This window comes from Denticeps clupeoides, unplaced genomic scaffold (genome assembly GCF_900700375.1).
Source record: "Denticeps clupeoides unplaced genomic scaffold, fDenClu1.1, whole genome shotgun sequence".
NCBI lineage: Eukaryota > Metazoa > Chordata > Actinopteri > Clupeiformes > Denticipitidae > Denticeps > Denticeps clupeoides.
Genome location: NW_021630087.1, coordinates 170,088 through 187,944, shown reverse-complemented (window position 1 = coordinate 187,944; position 17,857 = coordinate 170,088). Strand labels below are relative to the sequence as shown.

General features: G+C 40.0%; 2 protein-coding genes across 3 annotated transcripts in view; one reads left to right on the top strand and one right to left on the bottom strand.

Moving 5' to 3' along the window:
• Positions 1–9,767, top strand: part of LOC114782947 (golgin subfamily B member 1) — a 23,241-nt gene extending 13,474 nt beyond the window's left edge. Inside the window, exons 15-23 of one of the 2 annotated variants that reach the window (XR_003748282.1) lie at positions 3,324–3,429; positions 3,536–3,695; positions 5,195–5,302; positions 5,387–5,473; positions 5,585–5,657; positions 5,734–5,801; positions 5,881–5,969; positions 6,266–6,296; positions 8,549–9,767. Coding sequence is in view for 1 of the 2 variants with exons in the window: in XM_028968606.1 (XP_028824439.1) it covers positions 3,324–3,429; positions 3,536–3,695; positions 5,195–5,302; positions 5,387–5,473; positions 5,585–5,657; positions 5,734–5,801; positions 5,881–5,934 (656 nt within the window). In the remaining variant the exon portion in view is untranslated. Of the gene's footprint in view, positions 1–3,323; positions 3,430–3,535; positions 3,696–5,194; positions 5,303–5,386; positions 5,474–5,584; positions 5,658–5,733; positions 5,802–5,880; positions 5,970–6,265; positions 7,144–8,548 lie in introns of those variants that run through there. The other variant, XM_028968606.1, reaches the window with a different exon arrangement.
• On the bottom strand, positions 2,707–17,857 carry kcnj12b (potassium inwardly rectifying channel subfamily J member 12b). Its single transcript, XM_028968608.1, has 3 exons — positions 17,677–17,857; positions 8,526–11,030; positions 2,707–7,564 (listed from the first exon to the last, which is right to left on the bottom strand). Exon 2 carries the CDS (start codon positions 10,975–10,977, stop codon positions 9,796–9,798), a length of 1,182 nt encoding a protein of 393 aa, XP_028824441.1. The 5' UTR covers positions 10,978–11,030; positions 17,677–17,857; the 3' UTR covers positions 2,707–7,564; positions 8,526–9,795.

Genomic DNA, 17,857 nt, shown 5'->3' with positions numbered 1-17,857 from the left:
CACAAATGCATTATTTTCAACAGGTAGCCAATGATATTAAGTTTATAGTCAATACCATCAACTGATGTTCGAGAGTTTGATTTAATGGTGACAACATTGTGCTACTTTTGTTCATTGTCGTTTTCTCTTATTAGGAATTGCGAAAACATAAACAAGTGTAGCGTTTGCAGCCAATAGGGCTGGGCTTATTTACATATGGCCACTTCTAGGGGTGAGGCGAGGTTCTACCCACAGTTTGGTGACTGTTGGGCGAGTTAGTGGGCTGTTGCCTGAAAAATTAGGTAGTCAGAGCAGACAGGGAATATATTGCGATCTGAAATAAAAGAGAGAAAAAAAAGAAAGGAAGAAACCTTGGGAAGGAGTGATATGGAGAGGGACGCCCTTCCACGGTAGAGTGAGCCTGCAAATTGTGTCAGTGCAGGGCTGGTGATGATTTGTACAATATAATAATAAGTCCTACAGTTGTAGGGTTGGAGAAGTCCAGGATGTAGTCAGTGTCATGGTCTAGATTATGTGTCCATAATGATGCTACTTGTCCACTTGAAGATCCCTGAAGCTGTAGTTGTAACGGTGGTGGTGGCTGTGGTGACCTTCTGGTTCGTTTCTTGCTTTGTCCTCGTTTAGCAGTTGTCAGGAACCAGGATTTATTTGCTGGTCTCTTCATTGGGATCTGCCAGTAGTCTAGGTGCTTGATTCCGTGTCTCGAAGAAAACAAACAGAAGCAGCGGCAGACGGTTGCACTGTACGACCGATACTGAAATATGTGGTTATAGTGGTATATTGGTGCTACAGTGGCCCGGTACCCTAACTAGGACAGCCTAACTAGGGTGAATTTAACTTTGTCTGTGTCTGTGTCTAATAGGGGGACTGTGATAAACTGGACTTTATAATTGACACTGCGTCAAAGTGAAGTGAAATGAGTGTCTAAGCCAGAGAAAACAGATTTTGATTTTGAGATTGTATTTAACCTTCCGGTCACCTCCCTGTCACCATCCTTTGCTACACAAGTTTCTGAAAATGAGGTGGGAAAAAAGTCATAAATCCTGCAGTGTTTTGTTATGGTAGTGTCCGTGTATCTGCTGAATTTAAGTGAAAGTTTTCCCGCTCACTCATGTCAAGTGGTGCCTGTCAGTCACATGTAAACACAGACAGCCTGGTGTCTGGACCTTGGGAAATTACAGGCAAGTGTTATTGATATGAGAAAGGGTACTGTCAAAGATTACACCCAGATTCTTAACCTGCTGAGATGGGGAGATGGAACAGTTATCAATATCAATTAAAATACTTGGATCTTGATTTAGTACCAGTAAGTAAGATTTCATTTTAATCACTGTTAAATTTAAGGAAATTTGAGTTACAGAATGCAGATGAATACAGATATGATGGTAGAGAATCCAGGGGTTAGATTTTTTTTTTATATAATAAGAGTAGTGACTTTGCATAACCTTCATTAGAGCATATTAAACCAGAGTAGTAGTTGTGTTTGGTATGAATTATATAGCCCTTGTAATGGACCAGTTAAATAGCATACCAATTACATATAAAACATTCTGTGAATTAGTAAACAAATCTTTTGAACAAAAGTTTTAAGTAGGGCTGCAACTAATGATTATTTTAATAATGGATTAATCTGTCTATTCTTTTTTTTATTTTTGATTAATCTGAGAATGGAATAAAAAAATTAAGAAAAGCATTCATCCAACCCCAGAACAAAATGTTTTAGAAAGTACACAAATGTGTTGCTCCTTGAGCTGTTATAATAATAATAAAATAAAATAAAAATGGATCAACACAAAAAACATACACATGTATGCTTTACAGCTGCCAAATATAGACTTAAAATAAATTGCCACCTGAGCTGCCAGAACTGAATGTCAGAAATGGTTCTCTACACTACACTGCAGATGCACACACCTCAATAGACACACTTTTGCAGACAAACTCTCACACTGACAAATGCACACACACTTACTCACTCTCACTCCCTTTGTTCAGACACTTTTCATTGCAATGCAAAAATGTGAGCATGTTCATATGCTCCTGGCTCAGGCTCATTCTTTGTGGCTATGTTGCCTTCTGCAGAAAACAGATGTACAAAGTGACATGATTGTCATTGTGAAACACTGCAGCACACTGTGACACAATGAAATGTTTCCTCTGCTTTTAAGCATCAACTTTGGTGAAACACAGTGTGATAGGGGAGCTCTGACCAGGCATCAGGCGTGGTCTGTTTTAACGCTTTGTAACAGTATTATATTTTTGTAGTACTCCTTTAAATGCACACAGCACTAGGCTGTGGCAGAGTTAGTCACCTGGCCCAGTTTTGATGCAGGCAGAGGAACCGAGCAGCCTGGTTCAAGCTACCATGGTCCCTTTTATTATTTTCTGTACATATAAATAGAGACGTTTTGGTATGTGTATTGTCCCCATCTCAAGTAAGTGCGGCTACAAAGTCAAAGTGAAGTGAAGTGATTGTCACATGTGATACACAGCAGCACAGCACACGGTGCACACAGTGAAATTTGTCCTCTGCATTTAACCCATCACCCTGAGTGAGCAGTGGGCAGCCATGACAGGCGCCCGGGGAGCAGTGTGTGGGGATGGTGCTTTGCTCAGTGGCACCTCAGTGGCACCTTGGCGGATCGGGATTCGAACCAGCAACCTTCTGATTACGCTTCCTTAACCGGTAGGCCACCACTGCCCCGTTAGGCCACCACTGCCCCACTGATTACAGCATCGACTCGTTGTCTAATCTTTTAGTAATCAATTTTTATCAATTTAATCGATGTGTTGTTGCAGCCCTAATGGACAGATAGAAAGGTTATCCAGAGGTATGATGTAGTCAGACAGCATAGTTCTGCTTTATTTAGAGTTTTGAAGACTTTCATGTTGGACTGTGCAGAAAGGATGCTACAGTAGCTCAATGTCACTGATTTTATGAGATGGGGCTAACTGCTGTTAGAAAGCTATCTCTTGCAATACACTTTTCACATCAATCCACATTATTCAATTTAGATATTTTCTGAAATATTTCTCAAATTTTAGACATAATGATATTTAATAAAATTGTAAGGTGATTTGTTATTCACTGTTTCTATCTGTATTATCTGTTCACAGAAGGACTGTGTAAAGAATCTGCCATTTTAGCATTAAACATGAATTTAAGGTTAATTCGGAATAAAAATTAATTCCTACCCACATTTAAAGTTTATTGTCTGGGCAGTACAGATTAAAGATCTTCATATTCAATTTTTTGGCCATCTGAATGCCCAAGATGCCTATAGCAAAGATCATGTGTGTTATGCCACTGTTCTGTTTTTCAGCGATTGAAGTAATGAGAAAAGCCCACAAAGAAGAGCTTGAGAAGATCCAGAGAAGCCAGCAGAACACCTTCAGCACAGATAGTAATGCATTTCATCCCCATAATGAGTGAGTGTGAGCTCATGGTGGAATGTACACAGAAAACAAGAATGCTGTGTTTGCTTTAATAGAAGGTTTGAAGTCTGATCATCCTCTGATGTACATTGTCTGTCAGTGAGGAGCTGAGGTCCATTCACAGGGAACTGGAGATCCTGTCAGAGCAGTATTCACAGAAATGCTTGGAAAATAAGCACCTTAGCCAGACAATACAGTCTGAGAGGCAGTCTCTAATGCAAGCAAGACGAGATAACAAGGAGTTACAGAGTCAAAATCAGGTATGCGTTCATCCTGAATGAATTTAAACATACTCTCACAACTGGCTTCTGGACAAGCATATGCCTGGTGTCACTTCAATGGTGGCAAATCAAATGTCAGAAAACCAGTTTACAACCTGCAAAAATTTGGCTCAAAACAAATTTACAAGCAGTGAAAGTTTTGTGGAGTGAAGCATACATTAGACCATAGATATGGAGTGCTGCCAGTGCCAAAAACTAAATAGATAAATACGACAATGATTAAATAATAAAATGTGTCATTAATTATTTAAAATAATAATTCCTTATTTTATTCATTATTGATGGGTCAGAATGACAGATTGAGTAATTCATGTTGCATTGAATGTGCCAAAATTAAATACATTTTTTTATATTTTAGTTTGACATATTGAATTTTTTTCTAGTTGTATAATTCGGCAAATTGAATTAATTGTTTTTATTTTGCATTTGAAATAACTCATGACACATTTTATTATTTAATTATTAATGTATTTATCTCTTTTATTTTGCCGCTGGTAGAAACATTTAGCCAACCAGCCTGTGGCAAGTTTTTGATTAAAAAAAAAAAAGACCCGAGACCTGGAATTTGCATCCAGTGAATCGTTTTTTTTTTTTTTTTTTTTGCTCCTTCAGAAAGCACATTCACATTTCATGCAATGAATAGAATAGAATAGAATAGAACAGAAAATAATGCTTTTTATTGTCACTATATGCACGTACAATGATATTAAAAGCATAAAGAAGGCTCATCAGCGTTAAGCATCATTCCCTCTCCCTAAGTCGTCATCTTTTTCACAAGCTCAAATCTGGTCCTCCTACATTTTGACTAAACATTATGCACAGCTCTACCTTTACTGTTTGATTGACACAACACACATTTCTGACCTATCATACCTAACTTTCCATTTTGATTCAGTACTTGTAAAGGGTCAGTGAAGACTTAGTGGGTAAGAAAGCAGACTCATAATTGGTAGGTTGCTGCTGGTTCAAATCCTGAATGGCCAAGGTGCCACTGAGGTCCTCTTGATCAAGGTACCATCCCCATACACTGCCCCTGGCACCTTTCATGGCTGCCTACTGCTCACCAAGGTTAAAAGAAGAGGACACATTTCATTGTGTGCAGTGTTTGACAATGTGACACTTCTCAAACAATACAGTACTAAAGTGCACAATGTATTCTCACTCTTGTTCACTTGAATGAAAATGCTAATTTTGAAATTCACATAGGTTAAAACTTAAAAGAACATATGTTCTTCACCTGTCACACTGCAGATGTAGGAGGCATGTGCAGGTAACAAAAAATTAGCAGGTAATCACAGAACACAGATATCATAAATGTCCCCAAAACAGAGGGTGGCATGGCAAAAAAGGCAAAGCAAAACCAAACATGAATAAATCAATCTCACATAAATTAAATCATTGCACATTTTCAGTGTGAATGTGCTCTTTAAGCTCTGCAATGCTGTATCTGATTGCTGTAGCAGTGTTTTCTCTGTCAGGAGCTGAATAAGCACTTGGAGGCTGAAATCTCACTAATGCGCTCCTGTGTCAGTGGAGAACCAATCAGCAAAATGAAAGGCTGGGAGAAGGACCTGTACCAGTTACAGGTCTTACAATCACAAATGCATCAACATTGATACTCCAACTTGTACTCAGAACACAGTCTCAGGTGCAGTGTGCTTGTTTTGTAGGCAAAGCTTCTTGTCAAGGATGTAGAAATTCAGTATCTGAGGCAGGAGATCAGCTCCTTGAAGGATGAACTGGAGATATCAAATAGGGTATATATTCTTCCCTCCTCTTACTTCTCATGTCCTTAGCCTATAACCTTAAATTAATTAATTGTCTTCTGTAAATCTACCATTGTACTGAACCTGCATGTGTGCGTGCAGCATTCTGAAGAGATACAATGTGACCAGACAGAGAGAACAGATGTGAATGATCTTCCAATCAGCTGCAATTATGGTAAAACAAGCTATTTAGTGAAATTCCATTCATGTTACTGTACACTGGCCTGCCATGTCATTGTACTGTGCTGCAGGTTTGGTGAGCTTGTTAACTAAAAACGATGTCCTGAGGGGTGACTCCACTTTACAGCTCTCTGTGAAGGTTAGCATAAAAAATGAATGTGTTCATTACTGTTCGGGAACTGACATCATAATAACACTGATGTCTCTTTCTTTTAAAGGACAGCCTCTCTGCACAAGAGAAAACGAAGCTTTTTGAGGCCATGGAAAGCTAAGCATTGTGTTATGACTGTATTATAAATGGGTGGAGGTAAATGGTGTAAACAATTTTTTATTTAAGTTCATAATACAACATTAGGTTGTGCTAATACATCAGGTGTGAAATTGTATACGTTGTATAACGTAAAAGTAAAAAAGCAGGCAGATCCAATTCCATTATTAGGATTATTTATTCTTTAAACCACCATACTGCATCACATACAATGTGTTTGTCGATGTGATTAGCTTCATCTGCCCCTTGTATCCTGCCATCACACTGCTTTGGTTCTCCTGTTCCTTCAGTCCCTGTTTGTCATTGTCCTTTGAAACTGTGTTTGCTTTGACTAGGTGAAAGACCATCAAGCAGCAAGGAGAGCAGGTGAGCTAGTGTCATCATCTGCCGTTGCTTCTGTTTGTTCTCTCCGTGGCACTGAATCAAGTGCCCAGACCACACAATTAAGAGGATCCTAGTCCCTGGACTGAACTGCTGACGAGATGAGCAGGAAATGTACTAGAGGGTCACCACAACCACCACCACCATAACAGATAAACAGATAAATCTTCAAATGGACCAGAAGCATTATAATTGACATGCAATGTACACATTGACACTGGACTAAAACCTACTCTTCACTGTCCAGTACCTCCAAACATGGACAAATGCTCTATACTGCATCTATACTTTTCTACCATTACACCTGTTGGACTTTTTTTCTTTTCATGGACAAATCATCACTAACCATGCACTGACACCAATTGCAGGCTCACTCTACCCTGGAAGGGGGTTCCTCTCTGTATCACTCCTTCCCAGAGTTTTTAAATTATTTAGTTATTGGAAACTTATTTTCCCTTATACTAATGATGAAACCAAATTGTTTGGTGTCTCTCAATGACCCCCCATCAGATGTACCTATCTGATTTTGGCTTGGATGCATAAGAGAACAGTTTATATCATATTCTCCCAATTTGTCTCTGCCCAGTATGTATTTAGCCTTTTACCATGAGAGATGCTGTATTCTGATTTCTTACATAAACAAATGTTGCTTTTTTACCATTATAGTTCATCCATATCTGTTGATGGACTTTATCTGAGTTTATCTGAGCTGATTATCTGAGTCCTCTCTGGTATTTCTTTATGATTTTTCGTGCTTATTTTACTTCTAAGAATTCATGTGTTACTGGAAATGAATATTGCAATAACAAATAAATCAAAGAAACCACAAAGATTCCATGGGTACTGCCTCTGAATTAACAGTTAAATACAGGCTCACCTACACGATAGTTTCCCTGTAGAGCCAACATGACTGCTAACATCAAAATGATAGAGAAATCTCTCATTTCTAATGTCTTAGCCAATCAGAATGTTGGCACAGGGCTTAACATTTTACACATCCTTCTTCAGAGCCATAATCTCCTTAAACATTTTGTCCTTTGCGATCAAGTTGGATTCTGTCATTGGGGTGATGGGACGTTCAATATAGTGTCTTTGGGAGCTCATGACATCTGAGCAGTATTACTGTCAGGGTGTAGTAATATAGAAGCTATATATAAACTCCTACCTCTCAGGGCCTGTGATGGGCATCACACTGATATTTCATCAGTCTTGAAATAGTTCCCCTGGTGTCACAATGGATATCAGTTTTCAAGCTGTAAGTGAGTTGGGACAATGTGTTTTAGCTAACAATCATCTGACCATGCATGAACATGCACATGCAACACAATCACAGACTCCACTCCCTCAAGCACATCATGTGATAATTACACTTTCAGCTAGTTTATTGTGTCGTGAACTCTGTATAGTGACTGAGCAGAAGACCACAGAGTCATAGGTTCAACCCCACTGACTACCATTGCATCCCTGAACAAGGGACACATGTAAATGTATGGCCCAGTGTAACGAAATAGAAGCAAATGTGTAGCTGACTATGAAGAAAGAAAATTGCTACACTCAGTATATTTAAAAAAAGTTGTTACATGTACATTTCACAAAATGTAGCATGTTACTACCCACTTCTGCCTATGGGGGCAGTGGTAGCCTAGCATTTAAGGAAGCATCCCTGTAATCAGAAAGTTGCCAGTTTGCCACTGAGCAGAGCACCGTACCCACACACATTTACATTTACACGATTTATCAGACGCCCTTATCCAGAGCGACTTATAATCTGTAGTTACAGGGACAGTCACCCTGGAGCAATTTTAGGGTTAAGAGTCTTGCTCAGGGACACAATGGTAGTAAGTGGGGTTTGAACCTGGGTCTTCTGGTTCATAGGCGAGTGTGTTACCCACTAGGCTACTACCACCCACACACTACTTCACGGGTGCCTGTCATGGCTGCCCACTGCTCACTAAGGGTGATGGGTTAAAGCAGTGTGTGTGCTGTGTTGCAGTGTTTCACAATTACAATCAATTGACTTTCACTTTCAACTATTATGACTTGGTTAGACTGCCATGGGTGATAATGTAAATCTTAAATGTTACATCAGGACTATGAGAATGAGACCAAACATGACCTTATTGTACCTTGCTTTACCATGAAACACTTTCTACAGTCTTGTATTAGTTAAGGTCACCTCAGATGGGAAAAAAAAGATGATAATATGCTTCCTACCAACATATTTTCCCTTGTTGTAGTCCTGCAGCCTGGCTCTGGATTTATGACACAGGAACAGCTGAAGACAATGCAGTTGCGGATGATATCCAATCCCAGCATGTTTTCCAACACCGAGACAATTGAGGTCACAGGCACTGTGAGTGTTGTCGACACACTGTCCGTGCTGACATACACCAGACTTCAGTTCCATTCATGTGCTGGACATTTGTAATTTCTATTCAATTTGTTTGCATACAGATGCATCAGACAATGTGCATCAGACATTACTACACAAGCACCAACATTACTAGTTTTAGATGGATACATGTTATTCATGATGAAACAAATAAACAATACCTGTATGCAAATATCCTCTGCTTATATTTACTTTAGGTCTCTAACATGTTCATTTTCTACCCATAACTGACCTGTTATTAATTAATTAAAGTTGCTAAATGTTCCTCCAGTTGTTCCTTTTGGTACAACTTACTTTTCTAGGCTTACAAAAAGATCAAATCATTTTTCATGAAACATGTACAATGTTGCCGTTTCAACCTTCATTTCAATATATTTCTGTGGTCAAGGCATGAAAACACATTATTTAATATGACAACTAAATAAAGGCAAAAACTAAACTGAGCCTTTTTTGACTAAGATTTAAGTACATTTCATATACTAATGTAGTGATAATTATTTGAAAGTAAACAATAAAGGAAATCATGTTAATACACTATATTTGCACAATGGGAAAATTAATTAATATGACTGGACAATATGCTCAAAACATTTTCTTTACATTTTCCTCCCTAAATGTATATCTTAACTAATAGGTTAGATGTAGCACATTATCCAACAGCTTTTCTGTATTTTCATGAGTACTGTGATATAGATATGGAGTATGGCTATTTTCCTGGGTGAACCCATCTTTCTCCTCTGTATAAATGACCACCAGATCTTTAATATGAAACATTGCTGCACTTTTTCCTTGTTTTTTCCAATGTGAAAAAGACACAGCTACTGTACTCACTAGTCTCTCTCAGTTTTCATTTTATACACTGTCTTAAAAATGCATCTAACCAATAAAATCATTATATAAGCCAGATCTAATTATCTTCTATGGTCGTTGTTCATTCTACTGAAAGAAACAACAGATTTCAAAATCGCTCTAATTTTATAGGCCTTCGTACAACATGGGTATGCCGTAGTCTGTCATTAAATTTAAAACTTCAGATCCAAGTTGATATCTGTAGACAAGTTTTCAGTTCGCTGCCCCTTTCCTCATGTCCTCTTAGTCGTCCTCCTCCTCGTCTCGACTCAGGAATGCCAGCTCGTTCTCATAACAGAAGGAGTTTGTTTTGCTGGGTGATAAGGACTTGTTTTCCACTATATCCTTGGAGCTGCAATGTGGTGTAGAGGGTACTTCATAAGTTTTATGGAAGTATGTGTAGTCCACCCTATATTGGTTCTTCTCTTCAAATACCACTGGTTCAAAGCGGTGACCCCAAAGGATCTCACTTGCCAGATAAGAGCTGCGGGCCTGCGCAGTCATTGCAGTTGCTTCTACCATACCTTCAAGAATAATTACAATCTCAAAGTCTGCTGTCTCCAAGTCCTGCTTGCTTATACCAAACAGCGGACTTTCCTCATCAATTTCATGGAGGATAGTCAAGGGTGTAACAAGGAAGATTCGGTCAAGGCCTTTATCATAGCCCACATTAATGTCGATCTGGTCCAGTGGGATGTATTCTCCTTCATCAGTGATTCGGGGTTTGATAAGTTGTGCTCGCACATGCGCCTCCACCATGTGACTCTTCCGCAGGTTGCCAACACGAAACATCAGACACAACTTGCCATCACGCATGGCAATCACAGCATTGTGGGAGAACAAAAGGGTCTGTGCACGCTTCTTGGGCCTAGCCATCTTCACCATAATGGCACCAATCATAAAAGAGTCAACGATGCAGCCAACAATGGATTGGAGGACAACCATAAAAACAGCCAGGGGACACTCCTCCGTCACACAGCGGAAGCCGTAGCCAATAGTGGTCTGCGTCTCAATGGAAAATAAAAAAGCTGCTACAAATCCATTTACCTGCATGACACATGGTGTGAAATTTTCATTGCCACCACTTATGGGCTTATCCAGGTCACCATGGAGCAGTGCAATTACCCAAAATGCCAGGCCAAAGCCCAACCAGGATATGACAAATACCAAAGAGAAGATCACAAACATCCATCTCCAGCGCACATCTACACAAGTAGTAAAGATGTCAGACAGATAGCGCTGTGACTGCTCCTCCATACGCAAGAAGCGTACATTGCACTGGCCAGTTTTGTTGACAAAACGGCTGCGCAGCTTGCGTCGTGTGTGAATCTTGCCATTGCCAAGTGCTGGCATTGGGCTCGGCTTATGAATCTCCTGAAGAACTGAAGAACTGACACAGTAGTGGTGGGAACTGTTCACACTCATATCTGGGATCAAGGTTCAGAATGGAAACAGCCCTGGCCAATATGTCCACAACACTGTACATGACAGGAAAGAAATCACAGAATTAGTGAAAGTGATTTACATACATACATGCAACCATAGATGAATGTCAAGACACTCTTAATATACATTACAGGCCAAAAGTTTGGACACCTTCTCATTCAATGTGTTTTCTTTATTTTCATGACCATTCTCACTGAAGGCATCAAAACTATGAATGAACACATGTGGAGTTATGTACTTAACAAACAAAGGTGAAATAACTGAAAACATGTTTTATATTCTAGTTTCTTCAAAATAACCACCCTTTGCTCTGATTACTGCTTTACACACTCTTGGCATTCTCTCGATGAGCTTCATGGTGAGAATCTACCAACGTAAATGGTCCTGAAAATAAAGAAGCACATTGAATGAGAAGCAACAGCTGTAGTGGGTAGCAAGTTACCACACCAGCTGGATGGACTCTGCTTAGAAATAATGTGCCTTTTAATGAGTTTGCACATCCACACAAACACCCCGGGTCATTCTGGGTAGCTCACATTACAATATGAAAATCCATGGAGATTTATATGTAAGGCACTATTAGCTTTTGCATTAAAAAAACACTTTGGCATATAAATTTAATTCATTATAAAAATTAAAGTACAAATTAAAGTAATTATAGTGCACTTATTACTTAGACTGAAATATAATAATTATTATTATTATAATTAGGGCATTTGAGATTTTTTATTTAGCTTATTTAAACTTAAAGTACATTTTAGAACATTCAAATATATTTATTTATTTTTATATTTATATTTAGAAACATGATATATGAAATCACCTGTTTATCTTTAAAGAGAAGCCTTGAAGTATTTTGCTTAATGTTTTTAGACCAGTCTATGCTCCTAATTTTTTATTCCAAAATATTTGTTCTTAAATTCAAATTCAAATTTTATTTGTCACATACACAGTCATACACGGTATGATGTGCAGTGAAATGCTTTCTGCAACTGCTACAGACCACAGTATTGCAAATGTTGCAAGTAAACAATGAACCAATATGCAAATATTGCAAACATAACCAAGTATTACACTTTTACGTCTTTAACATAAAATATGTGTAACTGGTAGGGTGAAGGTGTGCAAATGAGTTACAGTTTTTTTACAATGTTTAAAGAAAGAGAGAAAGAGCCATAAAAGAAAGAGCAGTAAGGACCTAAAAAGCGCAGAGTCATTTTGTGCAAAGTGATTTTGTGCAAAGTGGTTTTGTGCAAAGTGATTTTGTGCAAAGTGGTTTTGTGCAAAGTGGTTTTGTGCAAAAGAGTCCGGAGTGATTGGAGGTGAAAGTGCATGAGTTCTATGTACTGTTGTTGAGAGCTTGGACAGCCTGCGGGAAGAAGCTCCTCCTCATTCTCTCTGTGTTGGACTTCAGGGAGCGAAAGCGCTTCCCTGATCGCAGCAGAGAGAAGAGTCCGTTGTTGGGGTGGGTGAGGTCCTTCACTATCTTCCTGGCCCTGGTGCAGCACCGTTTGCTGTAGATGGATTGAAGGTCAGGGAGCTTGGTACAGATGATGCATTCAGCTGATCGAACCACCCTCTGTAGTGCTCGCCTGTCCTTCATGGTGCTGTTCCCGAACCAGGTTGAGATATTTCCCGTCAGGATGCTCTCTATGGTGCAGGAGTAGAAGTTCCTGAGCACCTTGGAGGGCAGTCTGAAGTCTCTCAGGCATCGGAGGTGGTAGAGACGCTGCCGGGCCTTTTTCACCACGGTGTTGATGTGACAGGACCATGACAGGTCCTGCGTGATGTTAACACCGAGGTAACGGAAGCTGTCCACTCTCTCCACTGGGCTCCTGTTGATGACAGGGGTCTGGTAGGTCCTCTCCTGCCTTGTACTGAAGTCCACTATTAGCTCCTTTGTCTTGCTGACGTTCAGGTGGAGATTGTTCCTCTGGCACCAGTTCGCCAGATTTCCAACCTCCTCCAGGTAGGCCGTCTCATCGTTGTCAGAGATCAGGCCCACTACGACAGTGTCGTCAGCAAACTTGATGATAGTGGTGGAGTTAGTAGTGGCTGTACAGTCATGGGTGTACAGGGAGTACAGCAGGGGGCTCAAAACACAGCCCTGGGGGGCTCCAGTGCTGAGGGTGATGGAGGTTGAGACATGTCCACCCATCCTTACTGCCTTAAAGGATGCTAATCTAAAGAAATAGATTTGTTTTTCTCTGCGGGTCCACTTGAACTTTTAACAAGCTGGAGTAACTAACACGTGAATCATGTGAAACAAAAACTTAATGGCAATCCCATTCATTCCACAAATTGGCTGCTAATGAAAAAGGTCAAATTTTTAAACCAATTAAAGCACAACCTCAGGTTACAAGTTCTAAAATATAGGCTAAAAGTGATGACCAGAGGAGACTTGGTCAGAGTGGAGGATCCTTTCCAACCTTAAAGAGGGGCACAATCAGCAAAGCTATCAGAACCTGACTTGAGTGGTTAAATGGTTGATGTCCAAGAAGACCATAATTTTTTCCAAGCTGGAGAGCATTCAAAGAAAACAATAAAATCAGTATCAGCAGCCAGCAGATGGCATTAATTAATTTCAGTTGGAAAACTGCTTGAAAGGAATGGAGAACAAGATGTCTACCAGTTAAAGTTGAGAGCAGGGGATTTGCAGCTCATTCTCTGGTCTGAGACGTCAACAGTTTGGGCATGAAAGGGGTAGCACCACCAAAGCAGCAGAGAAAGCCTTTGTTTTAAAAGAGGGGAGCCATGGGGTCAGAGTAGTGAGGCATCTTGACACATACTAGGATCTGATCAACCCCTGTGGTATATGATGTTAAAAGACCCAAAACACCTGAGGAGCCCAGACCAACATTAGCATATATATTTTGTGAATCATGGAGTGAATAATCTACAAAAAAAACCAGGTAAAATATTTGAGTTATTTAAATGTTCTGCCAAGTTTCAAGATGTATCAAACATGGACCATCTTCTCACCGTCCCTGAGATGACAAATTCATTGGTGGGTGCTATTTTCAAAAGGGTCCTTTGCCCTGTATGTGCAACATGAAAAGAACGTTCCACAAATTCCATGCTATTTTCTATGGTGACGGAATGAAAATGTTCCATCACTCTACAGCATGAAGGTACATCTATTTGGAGCAGCTTTTTCTGCAGTCTGTGCAAAAAATATCTAGTAGAATATTGTTACGTCCCGTGATCATGTGATGTGTGGTTTGTATGTTCTGTCTTGTTGGTGTTTTTCCTTTTTGTAGGAGGAGCCTGTAATTTACGGAACTCCTCCCAGACCTGACGCTGATTCGCGCTCCCATCGGAGTGATGCCGTTAAAGACGGCGTGTTGCGACGTGGAGGAGACAGAAAAAGGAGAGAGGGAGACTGAGAGAGGGAAAATACGCAGGACAGATGCCCTGTTCACATTTCGTCTACCCGGTGCTTTTCGTTGCCTGACTGTGTGTCAAGGCGTGACTTGTATTGTTTTGTTTTATTAAAAATCACTTAGTTCCAACGGTTGTGACGTTTCCCTCCCTCTTTCTAATTGTTCACATTCCTGACCTAGACCAGGACGTAACAAATATGATTAAATTAGATTAGCTTTTGGGCGATGCAAATAAGGTTCTCACTTGATCAGTCAGCACAAAGTCTTGATGCCTCTTTAAGAACCTTCCTGAATGAGGTTATGAGGACATTAACCAATCTGGACCTGAATATCTGACTTCAAACCTTATCTTCACAATAAAGTCTAAAGTTATACTGCCAGGTGGTTGGTTTGTGAGGGAAGATTTCACCTTTGGAAATTATGGCACAGAGTTCAGTATCTGGCTAAAGATTTTTGGGTAATAAGCTTCTGCAACATGATCAAGTACCTTGCAATACATTTTCATTAGAAAACAAACAGAAATCCAAAACCAGGACCATGTTCCTTGATAGACTTGTGCAGAAGGTACTTAAGATTAAAGTTAAGATTAAACTGCACAATAAAGGTAGGAGAAATTCCACATTAAGATTTGTGTGATTTTCTGGGAGCATAATTGTCGTTTATTATCAAAAAAAATAATTTTTGATAAGTTTATTAGTAATCCTACTGAATGTTCGATGTTGTTATTGCACACTCAATCACAAAAACATTGATAAAAACATTAACAGAGAGGTTCTGTAAGTTACACATGTTTTTTTTTTTTTTTTTTACATTGCTGGAGTTTTTAATATCAATCAATCAGAGCAGAGTGAAATTAAAATTCTCTATTCAACTAGTTCTCCTTTTGCCACTATTTGTCATCTGTATAATAAAAGTCATAATAAGTGTTCTTCTTTGAAACCAAGGTACTGATAAACTGATCTGCACTGTATGCTTCTGTTCATTTACCTTTTAATTTTGAATAACTTTCCTATAACTATGTATATGATTTTAAAAACCCCTTTTGAATGCAGGCAGCACTGTCTACAACCCACACAAGTGGCTCAGGTATTGCGCTTATCCAGGATGGCACATCTATGCGAGCTGTGGCAAGAAGCCACAGTGTCCATCAGTGAGTCTGATCAATGTGTCTGATCAGTTTATAGTCCAAAGCATGGAGGTGCTACCAAGAGACACTGCCAGATCACTGTGAAATGACCTCCAGCAGGCCACAAATGTGCATGTATCTGCTCAGTCAGAAACAGACTCCATGAGGGTGGTATGAGGGCCTGACAGGTGGGGGTTGTACTTACAAAACTGTGGCCAAGACTGGCAAGAGAGAACATTCCGCTGCCTGCAACATCTTCCAGCATGACCGGTTTGGGTCAATAATGGTGTGGGGTGGCAATTCTTGGGGGTCATGGTCATGTCAATTCCTGGAGCAGTGGTAGCCTAGTGGTTAAGGAAGTGGCGCCCGTAATCAGAAGGTTGCGGTTCGAATCCCGGCCTGCCAAAGTACCACTGAGGTGCCACTGAGCAAAATACCGTCCCCACACACTGCTCCCCAGGCCCCTGTCATGGCTGCCAACTGCTCACTAAGGGTAATGGGTTAAAATCAAAGGACACATTTCATTGTGTGCACCGTGTGCTGCAGTGTATCACAATGAAAATCACTTCACTTTCACTTTCCCTTCATGTGCTTGACTGCCCCTAATTCTTCCTTGCGAGATCATATGCTGGTGCTGGTCCTGTGTTCCTCATAATGCAAGACAATGCTAGACCTCTTGTGACTGGAATGTGTCAGCAGTTCCTGTATGACAGAGGTATTGATGCTATGGAGTAGCCCGCCCGTTCCCCAGACCTGAATCCAATTGAGCATATGTGGGACATCACTTCTCGCTCCATCCACCAATGACACGTTGCTTCACAGACTGTCCAGGCAGAAGCTTTAGTCAGGCATGTAAAGGCACATCATAAAGGCACGTAGATGCCACACACACTATTGAGCCCCATTTTGACTTGTTTTAAGGACATTACATAAAAGTTGGATCAGCCTGTAGTGTGTTTTTCCACTTTAATTTTGAGTTTGACTCCAAATCCAGACCTCCTTGGGTTGATAAGTTTGATTTACATAAATTATTTATGTGTGATTTTGTTGTCAGCACATTCAACAATGTAAAGAACTAATTAATGAATAAGAATGTCATTCATTCAGATCTAAGATGTCTTATTTTTGTGTTCTCTTTATTTTTTGAGCATTATATTACAATACACACTAATAATAAGCATGTTGCTTTCATAACAGTCTTGACATTTGCTGTATGTAGAGCTTTGCTTTAAGTGCCACTTGATCCAGTGATGAGGCTTCTATAAATAGAAATGCAGGCACACTTGCAGCAGTACATATATGAGTCAACACTCTTAAGTCAGGTGTTAGTTACTAGAATCTCTATGTGAAAATTATTAAATCAGACCATGCAGTCCTGGTGGTCTCTTGCTTATACACTGTTTCTCTCTCTCTCTCTCTCTCTCACACACACACACACACACACATATATGCACACATAGATACACGTGCAAGCTGTCACAGAAACCACTTTAGCTGGGGTTCTAAGTGTTTTGCTGGATGTTAGTGTGTGCAATTCCTGTCTGTGTCTGCCTGACTCCAGAATAGACATGTCAGGAGTATTTTCAACTCCTTGCTGGTGGCCAAATGTTTACAGGAGAGTGTGAAAGTGAGCAGAGCAAGAAAGAGGAGATTAGAGAAGGGGTGCAAGACGTTAAGAATGGTTAAACTTTGTGTCTTTAATCTACTGGAGAAACACAGGTCAGGTGAGAAGATTTGGAACACAACCCCCAAATTCAACTTTACACATGTGCAGGATAAGAAGAAATGACTGCCATTTTAATCTGTGCTTAATCATTCACAAGTGAAACATAATGTGGTGTAAATTAGGGTAATCACTAATTCAGAAAAGGTCTGCAGCTTGTTCCTGTCTACAGAGCTTGTTTGGAGATTGTGTTTAGACCCGGAGTGTAGTTTGGGCGTATAAGACGCAACACACAGACACAGTCTAATTTCTTCATGCAAACCCCGATTAAAACCACTTTCTACAGTATGACATACTGACTCCTACAACAGACATCTCTAAAATGCTCTACAGTTATGGGCTTCCAATGGAAACTGAGAGAAATAAAAAGAAAGTGCCAGCAGATGTATTTCATTTCATTTAGTTGAATTAAGAAATAGAATAATGTCAAATCAATGAAAGCCTACCTTTTCTATCCACTGTTGTTGTACCAGCATGTGTCTGGGTGCTCAGGGTCTGTGCGAAATGCTCCTGCTTCTATCTTGGTCTGTAGCGAAACTGCAGCTTGGTTCCCCACGGGTCCATGCGAGTTCCTCTAGGGCTCAGACTGCTCCTGCTGTACAGAACCATCTGCTGGGTTTTACTGTT